At 48.0% G+C, this 13,024-nt stretch overlaps 1 protein-coding gene across 1 annotated transcript in view; it reads right to left on the bottom strand.

The window, feature by feature from the left end:
* The window catches only part of LOC134945849 (uncharacterized), a 40,473-nt gene that overhangs the window by 15,808 nt on the left and 11,641 nt on the right, over positions 1-13,024 (bottom strand). Inside the window, exon 5 of the mRNA XM_063935380.1 lies at positions 136-480. Coding sequence (XP_063791450.1) covers positions 136-480 — 345 coding nt within the window. The remainder of the gene's footprint in view (positions 1-135; positions 481-13,024) is intronic.

Below are 13,024 nucleotides of genomic sequence, written 5' to 3'. Positions count from 1 at the left end.
CTGTAAAATCGCTTCAGCTGGTACCACACACTGGCACATCATGAGACACTGATCATCATGCCCTGGTCACATATTGGGGCACGGTGTATCCCATATCCACAGTCGCCATCTTGCCCACAGTGGTCTGACACTCACCCATCATGCTGAGCCTCCCGCTGCTTTTCTTAATTGCATTTTCCAGAGAGGGATGTTGGACTTGGCATATGTATTCTGCCCCCTGGTGGTCTCTCAGTGTAGGGGTGAGCATCAGCTTTGCTATGCAGCGATACGTGTTATCTGGGCTTTTATATGATTTGATCTTTGGGACTGAAACATCGTCCGACTCTTCGCATATTTCCAGTTTGCGTTCTCTCCGCCTCAGCCACGTCACAGCGAGGGCGTCCGGGAAATACCCTGAGACTGTGCACTCCAGGGCGACTGGGGTGTTGTGAAATAAACGGGGTGTCTGTATCTCCTCTACAACTGGAGTCCACAGGAAATCTACCAGAGAGAAGACATCACATTACACACCGGCCTGGCATCCCATAGATGGAGCATATGACATATAAATGTGTCTAGATAGCGATCTACTATCCCACTAGTGATTATTACTCATTATTACTGAGCAGCTCAGTCACACCGGGCGGCAGCTCAGTCACACCGGGCGATTATTACTCATTATTACTGAGCAGTTCAGTCACACCGGGCGATTATTACTCATTATTACTGAGCAGCTCAGTCACAGCGGGCAATTATTACTCATTATTACTGAGCAGCTCAGTCACACCGGGTGATTATTACTCATTATTACTGAGCAGCTCAGTCACACCGGGCGATTATTACTCATTATTACTGAGCAGCTCAGTCACACCGGGTGATTATTACTCATTATTACTGAGCAGCTCAGTCACACCGGGCGTTTCTTGCCGTATGGTGTATTAAGGGGCAGGTGTATTGCGGCACAATGGGAGATGGTAAAATGTCCCAGGCAGACACACTGTATACAGTCTATATCCAGTCTTGGTGTCGCACAGTCAACTCCTGTCTGCCATTGCTATATGTATACTGATAGTCCGAGGTTACACACACTGTATACAGTCTATATGGACTGTCTGTAATGAGTACAGCGCTCCATTCCCTCTCACCTGGGTAAAGCACAGTCAGCTCCTGTCTGCCATTGCTATATGTATACTGATGGTCCCAGGTTACACACACTGTGTACAGTCTATATGGACTCTCTGTAATGAGTACAGCACTCCATTCCCTCTCACCTGGGTCTCGCACAGTCAGCTCCTGTCTGCCATTGCTATATGTATACTGATGGTCCCAGGTTACACACACTGTATACAGTCTATATGGACTCTCTGTAATGAGTACAGCGCTCTATTCCCTCTCACCTGGGTCTCGCACAGTCAGCTCCTGTCTGCCATTGCTATATGTATACTGATGGTCCAGGTTACACACACTGTATACAGTCTATGGCCCTCATTCCGAGTTGTTCGCTCGGTATTTTTCATCGCATCGCAATGAAAATCCGCTTAGTACGCATGCGCAATGTTCGCACTGTGACTGCGCCAAGTAACTTTGCTATGAAGAAAGTAATTTTACTCACGGCTTTTTCATCGCTCCGGCGATCGTAATGTGATTGACAGGAAATGGGTGTTACTGGGCGGAAACACGGCGTTTTAGGGGCGTGTGGCTGAAAACGCTACCGTTTCCGGAAAAAACGCAGGAGTGGCCGGAGAAACGGTGGGAGTGCCTGGGCGAACGCTGGGTGTGTTTGTGACGTCAACCAGGAACGACAAGCACTGAACTGATCGCACAGGCAGAGTAAGGTTGAAGTTACTCAGAAACTGCTAAGTAGTTTGTGATCGCAATATTGCGAATACATCGGTCGCAATTTTAAGAAGCTAAGATACACTCCCAGTAGGCGGCGGCTTAGCGTGTGTAACTCTGCTACATTCGCATTGCGACCGATCAACTCGGAATGAGGGCCTATATGGACTCTCTGTAATGAGTACAGCGCTCTATTCCCTCTCACCTGGGTCTCGCACAGTCAGCTCCTGTCTGCCATTGCTATATGTATACTGATGGTCCAGGTTACACACACTGTATACAGTCTATATGGACTCTCTGTAATGAGTACAGCGCTCCATTCCCTCTCACCTGGGTCTCGCACAGTCAGCTCCTGTCTGCCATTGCTATATGTATACTGATGGTCCAGGTTACACACACTGTATACAGTCTATATGGACTCTCTGTAATGAGTACAGCGCTCCATTCCCTCTCAACTGGTCTCGCACAGTCAGCTCCTGTCTGCCATTGCTATATGTATACTGATGGTCCCAGGTTACACACTGTATACAGTATATATGGACTCTCTGTAATGAGTACAGCGCTCTATTCCCTCTCACCTGGGTGTCGCACAGTCAGCTCATGTCTGCCATTGCTATATGTATACTGATGGTCCAGTTTACACACACTGTATACAGTCTATATGGACTCTCTGTAATGAGTACAGCGCTCTATTCCCTCTCACCTGGGTGTCGCACAGTCAGCTCCTGTCTGCCATTGCTATATGTATACTGATGGTCCCAGGTTACACACACTGTATACAGTCTATATGGACTCTCTGTAATGAGTACAGCGCACCATTCCCTCTCACCTGGGTCTCGCACAGTCAGCTCCTGTCTGCCATTGCTATATGTATACTGATGGTCCCAGGTTACACACACTGTATACAGTCTATATGGACTCTCTGTAATGAGTACAGCACTCCATTCCCTCTCACCTGGGTCTCGCACAGTCAGCTCCTGTCTGCCATTGCTATATGTATACTGATGGTCCCAGGTTACACACACTGTATACAGTCTATATGGACTCTCTGTAATGAGTACAGCGCACCATTCCCTCTCACCTGGGTCTCGCACAGTCAGCTCCTGTCTGCCATTGCTATATGTATACTGATGGTCCCAGGTTACACACACTGTATACAGTCTATATGGACTCTCTGTAATGAGTACAGCACTCCATTCCCTCTCACCTGGGTCTCGCACAGTCAGCTCCTGTCTGCCATTGCTATATGTATACTGATGGTCCAGGTTACACACACTGTATACAGTCTATGGCCCTCATTCCGAGTTGTTCGCTCGGTATTTTTCATCGCATCGCAATGAAAATCCGCTTAGTACGCATGCGCAATGTTCGCACTGCGACTGCGCCAAGTAACTTTGCTATGAAGAAAGTAATTTTACTCACGGCTTTTTCATTGCTCCGGCGATCGTAATGTGATTGACAGGAAATGGGTGTTACTGGGCGGAAACACGGCGTTTTAGGGGCGTGTGGCTGAAAACGCTACCGTTTCCGGAAAAAACGCAGGAGTGGCCGGAGAAACGGTGGGAGTGCCTGGGCGAACGCTGGGTGTGTTTGTGACGTCAACCAGGAACGACAAGCACTGAACTGATCGCACAGGCAGAGTAAGGTTGAAGTTACTCAGAAACTGCTAAGTAGTTTGTGATCGCAATATTGCGAATACATCGGTCGCAATTTTAAGAAGCTAAGATACACTCCCAGTAGGCGGCGGCTTAGCGTGTGTAACTCTGCTACATTCGCATTGCGACCGATCAACTCGGAATGAGGGCCTATATGGACTCTCTGTAATGAGTACAGCGCTCCATTCCCTCTCACCTGGGTCTCGCACAGTCAGCTCCTGTCTGCCATTGCTATATGTATACTGATGGTCCAGGTTACACACACTGTATACAGTCTATATGGACTCTCTGTAATGAGTACAGCGCTCCATTCCCTCTCACCTGGGTCTCGCACAGTCAGCTCCTGTCTGCCATTGCTATATGTATACTGATGGTCCAGGTTACACACACTGTATACAGTCTATATGGACTCTCTGTAATGAGTACAGCGCTCCATTCCCTCTCACCTGGGTCTCGCACAGTCAGCTCCTGTCTGCCATTGCTATATGTATACTGATGGTCCCAGGTTACACACTGTATACAGTATATATGGACTCTCTGTAATGAGTACAGCGCTCTATTCCCTCTCACCTGGGTGTCGCACAGTCAGCTCATGTCTGCCATTGCTATATGTATACTGATGGTCCAGTTTACACACACTGTATACAGTCTATATGGACTCTCTGTAATGAGTACAGCGCTCTATTCCCTCTCACCTGGGTGTCGCACAGTCAGCTCCTGTCTGCCATTGCTATATGTATACTGATGGTCCCAGGTTACACACACTGTATACAGTCTATATGGACTCTCTGTAATGAGTACAGCGCACCATTCCCTCTCACCTGGGTCTCGCACAGTCAGCTCCTGTCTGCCATTGCTATATGTATACTGATGGTCCCAGGTTACACACACTGTATACAGTCTATATGGACTCTCTGTAATGAGTACAGCACTCCATTCCCTCTCACCTGGGTCTCGCACAGTCAGCTCCTGTCTGCCATTGCTATATGTATACTGATGGTCCCAGGTTACACACACTGTATACAGTCTATATGGACTCTCTGTAATGAGTACAGCGCTCTATTCCCTCTCACCTGGGTCTCGCACAGTCAGCTCCTGTCTGCCATTGCTATATGTATACTGATGGTCCAGGTTACACACACTGTATACAGTCTATGGCCCTCATTCCGAGTTGTTCGCTCGGTATTTTTCATCGCATCGCAATGAAAATCCGCTTAGTACGCATGCGCAATGTTCGCACTGCGACTGCGCCAAGTAACTTTGCTATGAAGAAAGTAATTTTACTCACGGCTTTTTCATTGCTCCGGCGATCGTAATGTGATTGACAGGAAATGGGTGTTACTGGGCGGAAACACGGCGTTTTAGGGGCGTGTGGCTGAAAACGCTACCGTTTCCGGAAAAAACGCAGGAGTGGCCGGAGAAACGGTGGGAGTGCCTGGGCGAACGCTGGGTGTGTTTGTGACGTCAACCAGGAACGACAAGCACTGAACTGATCGCACAGGCAGAGTAAGGTTGAAGTTACTCAGAAACTGCTAAGTAGTTTGTGATCGCAATATTGCGAATACATCGGTCGCAATTTTAAGAAGCTAAGATACACTCCCAGTAGGCGGCGGCTTAGCGTGTGTAACTCTGCTACATTCGCATTGCGACCGATCAACTCGGAATGAGGGCCTATATGGACTCTCTGTAATGAGTACAGCGCTCTATTCCCTCTCACCTGGGTCTCGCACAGTCAGCTCCTGTCTGCCATTGCTATATGTATACTGATGGTCCAGGTTACACACACTGTATACAGTCTATATGGACTCTCTGTAATGAGTACAGCGCTCCATTCCCTCTCACCTGGGTCTCGCACAGTCAGCTCCTGTCTGCCATTGCTATATGTATACTGATGGTCCCAGGTTATACACACTGTATATAGTCTATATGGTCTCTCTCTGTAATGAGTACAGCGCTCTATTCCCTCTCACCTGGGTCTCGCACAGTCAGCTCCTGTCTGCCATTGCTATATGTATACTGATGGTCCCAGGTTACACACTGTATACAGTATATATGGACTCTCTGTAATGAGTACAGCGCTCTATTCCCTCTCAACTGGGTGTCGCACAGTCAGCTCATGTCTGCCATTGCTATATGTATACTGATGGTCCAGTTTACACACACTGTATACAGTCTATATGGACTCTCTGTAATGAGTACAGCGCTCCATTCCCTCTCACCTGGGTCTCGCACAGTCAGCTCCTGTCTGCCATTGCTATATGTATACTGATGGTCCCAGGTTACACTGTATACAGTCTATATGGACTCTCTGTAATGAGTACAGCGCTCCATTCCCTCTCACCTGGGTCTCGCACAGTCAGCTCCTGTCTGCCATTGCTATATGTATACTGATGGTCCCAGGTTACACACACTGTATACAGTCTATATGGACTCTCTGTAATGAGTACAGCACTCTATTCCCTCTCACCTGGGTCTCGCACAGTCAGCTCCTGTCTGCCATTGCTATATGTATACTGATGGTCCCAGGTTACACACACTGTATACAGTATATATGGACTCTCTGTAATGAGTACAGCGCTCCATTCCCTCTCACCTGGGTGTCGCACAGTCAGCTCCCGTCGGCCATTGCTATATGTATACTGATGGTCACAGGTTACACACACTGTATACAGTCTATATGGACTCTCTGTAATGAGTACAGCGCTCCATTCCCTCTCACCTGGGTCTCGCACAGTCAGCTCCTGTCTGCCATTGCTATATGTATACTGATGGTCCAGGTTACACACACTGTATACAGTCTATATGGACTCTCTGTAATGAGTACAGCGCTCCATTCCCTCTCACCTGGGTCTCGCACAGTCAGCTCCTGTCTGCCATTGCTATATGTATACTGATGGTCCAGGTTACACACACTGTATACAGTCTATATGGACTCTCTGTAATGAGTACAGCGCTCCATTCCCTCTCAACTGGGTCTCGCACAGTCAGCTCCTGTCTGCCATTGCTATATGTATACTGATGGTCCCAGGTTACACACTGTATACAGTATATATGGACTCTCTGTAATGAGTACAGCGCTCTATTCCCTCTCACCTGGGTGTCGCACAGTCAGCTCATGTCTGCCATTGCTATATGTATACTGATGGTCCAGTTTACACACACTGTATACAGTCTATATGGACTCTCTGTAATGAGTACAGCGCTCTATTCCCTCTCACCTGGGTGTCGCACAGTCAGCTCCTGTCTGCCATTGCTATATGTATACTGATGGTCCCAGGTTACACACACTGTATACAGTCTATATGGACTCTCTGTAATGAGTACAGCGCACCATTCCCTCTCACCTGGGTCTCGCACAGTCAGCTCCTGTCTGCCATTGCTATATGTATACTGATGGTCCCAGGTTACACACACTGTATACAGTCTATATGGACTCTCTGTAATGAGTACAGCACTCCATTCCCTCTCACCTGGGTCTCGCACAGTCAGCTCCTGTCTGCCATTGCTATATGTATACTGATGGTCCCAGGTTACACACACTGTATACAGTCTATATGGACTCTCTGTAATGAGTACAGCGCTCTATTCCCTCTCACCTGGGTCTCGCACAGTCAGCTCCTGTCTGCCATTGCTATATGTATACTGATGGTCCAGGTTACACACACTGTATACAGTCTATGGCCCTCATTCCGAGTTGTTCGCTCGGTATTTTTCATCGCATCGCAATGAAAATCCGCTTAGTACGCATGCGCAATGTTCGCACTGCGACTGCGCCAAGTAACTTTGCTATGAAGAAAGTAATTTTACTCACGGCTTTTTCATTGCTCCGGCGATCGTAATGTGATTGACAGGAAATGGGTGTTACTGGGCGGAAACACAGCGTTTTAGGGGCGTGTGGCTGAAAACGCTACCGTTTCCGGAAAAAACGCAGGAGTGGCCGGAGAAACGGTGGGAGTGCCTGGGCGAACGCTGGGTGTGTTTGTGACGTCAACCAGGAACGACAAGCACTGAACTGATCGCACAGGCAGAGTAAGGTTGAAGTTACTCAGAAACTGCTAAGTAGTTTGTGATCGCAATATTGCGAATACATCGGTCGCAATTTTAAGAAGCTAAGATACACTCCCAGTAGGCGGCGGCTTAGCGTGTGTAACTCTGCTACATTCGCATTGCGACCGATCAACTCGGAATGAGGGCCTATATGGACTCTCTGTAATGAGTACAGCGCTCTATTCCCTCTCACCTGGGTCTCGCACAGTCAGCTCCTGTCTGCCATTGCTATATGTATACTGATGGTCCAGGTTACACACACTGTATACAGTCTATATGGACTCTCTGTAATGAGTACAGCGCTCCATTCCCTCTCACCTGGGTCTCGCACAGTCAGCTCCTGTCTGCCATTGCTATATGTATACTGATGGTCCAGGTTACACACACTGTATACAGTCTATATGGACTCTCTGTAATGAGTACAGCGCTCCATTCCCTCTCACCTGGGTCTCGCACAGTCAGCTCCTGTCTGCCATTGCTATATGTATACTGATGGTCCCAGGTTACACACTGTATACAGTATATATGGACTCTCTGTAATGAGTACAGCGCTCTATTCCCTCTCACCTGGGTGTCGCACAGTCAGCTCATGTCTGCCATTGCTATATGTATACTGATGGTCCAGTTTACACACACTGTATACAGTCTATATGGACTCTCTGTAATGAGTACAGCGCTCTATTCCCTCTCACCTGGGTGTCGCACAGTCAGCTCCTGTCTGCCATTGCTATATGTATACTGATGGTCCCAGGTTACACACACTGTATACAGTCTATATGGACTCTCTGTAATGAGTACAGCGCACCATTCCCTCTCACCTGGGTCTCGCACAGTCAGCTCCTGTCTGCCATTGCTATATGTATACTGATGGTCCCAGGTTACACACACTGTATACAGTCTATATGGACTCTCTGTAATGAGTACAGCACTCCATTCCCTCTCACCTGGGTCTCGCACAGTCAGCTCCTGTCTGCCATTGCTATATGTATACTGATGGTCCCAGGTTACACACACTGTATACAGTCTATATGGACTCTCTGTAATGAGTACAGCGCTCTATTCCCTCTCACCTGGGTCTCACACAGTCAGCTCCTGTCTGCCATTGCTATATGTATACTGATGGTCCAGGTTACACACACTGTATACAGTCTATGGCCCTCATTCCGAGTTGTTCGCTCGGTATTTTTCATCGCATCGCAATGAAAATCCGCTTAGTACGCATGCGCAATGTTCGCACTGCGACTGCGCCAAGTAACTTTGCTATGAAGAAAGTAATTTTACTCACGGCTTTTTCATTGCTCCGGCGATCGTAATGTGATTGACAGGAAATGGGTGTTACTGGGCGGAAACACGGCGTTTTAGGGGCGTGTGGCTGAAAACGCTACCGTTTCCGGAAAAAACGCAGGAGTGGCCGGAGAAACGGTGGGAGTGCCTGGGCGAACGCTGGGTGTGTTTGTGACGTCAACCAGGAACGACAAGCACTGAACTGATCGCACAGGCAGAGTAAGGTTGAAGTTACTCAGAAACTGCTAAGTAGTTTGTGATCGCAATATTGCGAATACATCGGTCGCAATTTTAAGAAGCTAAGATACACTCCCAGTAGGCGGCGGCTTAGCGTGTGTAACTCTGCTACATTCGCATTGCGACCGATCAACTCGGAATGAGGGCCTATATGGACTCTCTGTAATGAGTACAGCGCTCTATTCCCTCTCACCTGGGTCTCGCACAGTCAGCTCCTGTCTGCCATTGCTATATGTATACTGATGGTCCAGGTTACACACACTGTATACAGTCTATATGGACTCTCTGTAATGAGTACAGCGCTCCATTCCCTCTCACCTGGGTCTCGCACAGTCAGCTCCTGTCTGCCATTGCTATATGTATACTGATGGTCCCAGGTTATACACACTGTATATAGTCTATATGGTCTCTCTCTGTAATGAGTACAGCGCTCTATTCCCTCTCACCTGGGTCTCGCACAGTCAGCTCCTGTCTGCCATTGCTATATGTATACTGATGGTCCCAGGTTACACACTGTATACAGTATATATGGACTCTCTGTAATGAGTACAGCGCTCTATTCCCTCTCAACTGGGTGTCGCACAGTCAGCTCATGTCTGCCATTGCTATATGTATACTGATGGTCCAGTTTACACACACTGTATACAGTCTATATGGACTCTCTGTAATGAGTACAGCGCTCCATTCCCTCTCACCTGGGTCTCGCACAGTCAGCTCCTGTCTGCCATTGCTATATGTATACTGATGGTCCCAGGTTACACTGTATACAGTCTATATGGACTCTCTGTAATGAGTACAGCGCTCCATTCCCTCTCACCTGGGTCTCGCACAGTCAGCTCCTGTCTGCCATTGCTATATGTATACTGATGGTCCCAGGTTACACACACTGTATACAGTCTATATGGACTCTCTGTAATGAGTACAGCACTCTATTCCCTCTCACCTGGGTCTCGCACAGTCAGCTCCTGTCTGCCATTGCTATATGTATACTGATGGTCCCAGGTTACACACACAGGGGTACATTTACTAACATTCGTAATTTCCGAAAATAGGTCAAAGTTCAATCACGAATGACATCGACAGTGTAAAACTGCAACTTTTTGAATTTATTACGATGGATTTACTAAGCTGTCGTATTCGTGTTTTTCTTTTCTTCCGATGTCGATGTCATTCGGTTTTTTTTACCTAATTTTACGGCAGTGATTAGCAAAACACTGCCGTTTTTTTTTACAATCAATCTCGGCCGGATCTGTGTGATCCGTGCTGGGGTTCTTTTTATTTTTTATTTTTAATTAAACAATGTAAAATCCCCAAAAAAAATGCGTGGGGTCCCCCCTCCTAAGCATAACCAGCCTCGGGCTCTTTGAGCCGATCCTGGTTGCAGAAATATGGGGAAAAAAATGACAGGGGTTCCCCCATATTTAAGCAACCAGCATCGGGCTCTGCGCCTGGTCCTGGTCCCAAAAATACGGGGGACAAAAAGAGTAGGGGTCCCCCGTATTTTTAAAACCAGCACCGGGCTCCACTAGCTGGACAGATAATGCCACAGCCGGGGGTCACTTTTATACAGCGCCCTGCGGCCGTGGCATCAAAAATCCAACTAGTCACCCCTGGCCGGGGTACCCTGGGGGAGTGGGAACCCCTTCAATCAAGGGGTCCCCCCCCCCAGCCACCCAAGGGCCAGGGGTGAAGCCCGAGGCTGTCCCCCCCCATCCAATGGGCTGCGGATGGGAGGGCTGATAGCCTTTGTTGTAAAATAAAAGATATTGTTTTTAGTAGCAGTACTACAAGTCCCAGCAAGCCTCCCCCGCATGCTGGTACTTGGAGAACCACAAGTACCAGCATGCGGCGGAAAAACGGGCCCGCTGGTACCTGTAGTACTACCACTAAAAAAATACCCAAAAAAACACAAGACACACACACCGTGAAAGTATAATTTTATTACATACATACACACATACATACATACTTACCTTATGTTCCCACGCAGGTCGGTCCTCTTCTCCAGTAGAATCCAAGGGGTACCTGTTGAATAAATTCTACTCACGAGATCCAGGGGTCCAGGCTCCTCGGCAAATCCAGGGATAATCCACGTACTTGAATAAAACAAAAAAAACGGTTGCCCGACCACGAACTGAAAGGTGACCCATGTTTGCACATGGGTCACCTTCCCACGAATGCCAGAAACCCACTTTGCCTTCTGGCTAAGTGGGTTTCTTCAGCCAATCAGGGAGTGCCACGTTGTAGCACTCTCCTGATCAGCTGTGTGCTGCTGTCCTCACTGACAGGCGGCACACGGCAGTGTTACAATGTAGCGCCTATGCGCTACATTGTAACCAATGATGGGAACTTTCTGCCCTGCGGTTGACCTAAAGTGACGTCACCGCTGAGCAGAAAGTTCCCATCATTGGTTACAATGTAGCGCATAGGCGCTACATTGTAACACTGCCGCGTGCTGCCTGTCAGTGAGGACAGCAGCACACAGCTGATCAGGAGAGTGCTACAACGTGGCACTCCCTGATTGGCTGAAGAAACCCACTTAGCCAGAAGGCAAAGTGGGTTTCTGGCATTCGTGGGAAGGTGACCCATGTGCAAACATGGGTCACCTTTCAGTTCGTGGTCGGGCAACCGTTTTTTTGTTTTATTCAAGTACGTGGATTATCCCTGGATTTGCCGAGGAGCCTGGACCCCTGGATCTCGTGAGTAGAATTTATTCAACAGGTACCCCTTGGATTCTACTGGAGAAGAGGACCGACCTGCGTGGGAACATAAGGTAAGTATGTATGTATGTGTGTATGTATGTAATAAAATTATACTTTCACGGTGTGTGTGTCTTGTGTTTTTTTGGGTATTTTTTTAGTGGTAGTACTACAGGTACCAGCGGGCCCGTTTTTCCGCCGCATGCTGGTACTTGTGGTTCTCCAAGTACCAGCATGCGGGGGAGGCTTGCTGGGACTTGTAGTACTGCTACTAAAAACAATATCTTTTATTTTACAACAAAGGCTATCAGCCCTCCCATCCGCAGCCCATTGGATGGGGGGGGGACAGCCTCGGGCTTCACCCCTGGCCCTTGGGTGGCTGGGGGGGGGGGGACCCCTTGATTGAAGGGGTTCCCACTCCCCCAGGGTACCCCGGCCAGGGGTGACTAGTTGGATTTTTGATGCCACGGCCGCAGGGCGCTGTATAAAAGTGACCCCCGGCTGTGGCATTATCTGTCCAGCTAGTGGAGCCCGGTGCTGGTTTTAAAAATACGGGGGACCCCTACTCTTTTTGTCCCCCGTATTTTTGGGACCAGGACCAGGCGCAGAGCCCGATGCTGGTTGCTTAAATATGGGGGAACCCCTGTCATTTTTTTCACCATATTTCTGCAACCAGGATCGGCTCAAAGAGCCCGAGGCTGGTTATGCTTAGGAGGGGGGACCCCACGCAATTTTTTTTAAAAAAATAAGCACTTTCCCACCCCTTCCCACTGATATACATGCACGGATCTCATGGATCCGTGCATGCCTATCCAATCACGAATTAAAAAAAAAGTTCTGTTTTTTTTTAGCACTTTTTTACGAGTTGAAATTTTTCACGGCAGTGTTTGTTCTTTTTTGGCTTTGCACTTCTTAGTAAATGACCGAGATTCATACTTAAACAGCCGCGTTTTGACCGATGGTGTATTCATTCGTAATTTTTTACCTGAACTTGCAAAAAATTACGAATGCCCTCATCACTGCCGTGATTAGTGTTTAGTAAATGACCGAGATTAACCGAGATGACACTTTGAAGAAAAAACGGCATCTCGGTCAAAATCGGGAGCTTAGTAAATATACCCCACTGTATACAGTATATATGGACTCTCTGTAATGAGTACAGCGCTCCATTCCCTCTCACCTGGGTGTCGCACAGTCAGCTCCCGTCGGCCATTGCTATATGTATACTGATGGTCACAGGTTACACACACTGTATACAGTCTATATGGACTCTCTGTAATGAGTACA

Source organism: Pseudophryne corroboree, chromosome 7, assembly GCF_028390025.1.
Source record: "Pseudophryne corroboree isolate aPseCor3 chromosome 7, aPseCor3.hap2, whole genome shotgun sequence".
Taxonomy (NCBI): domain Eukaryota; kingdom Metazoa; phylum Chordata; class Amphibia; order Anura; family Myobatrachidae; genus Pseudophryne; species Pseudophryne corroboree.
Note: the sequence above shows the minus strand (reverse complement) of the source record. Positions and strands in the feature narration are given on the sequence as shown.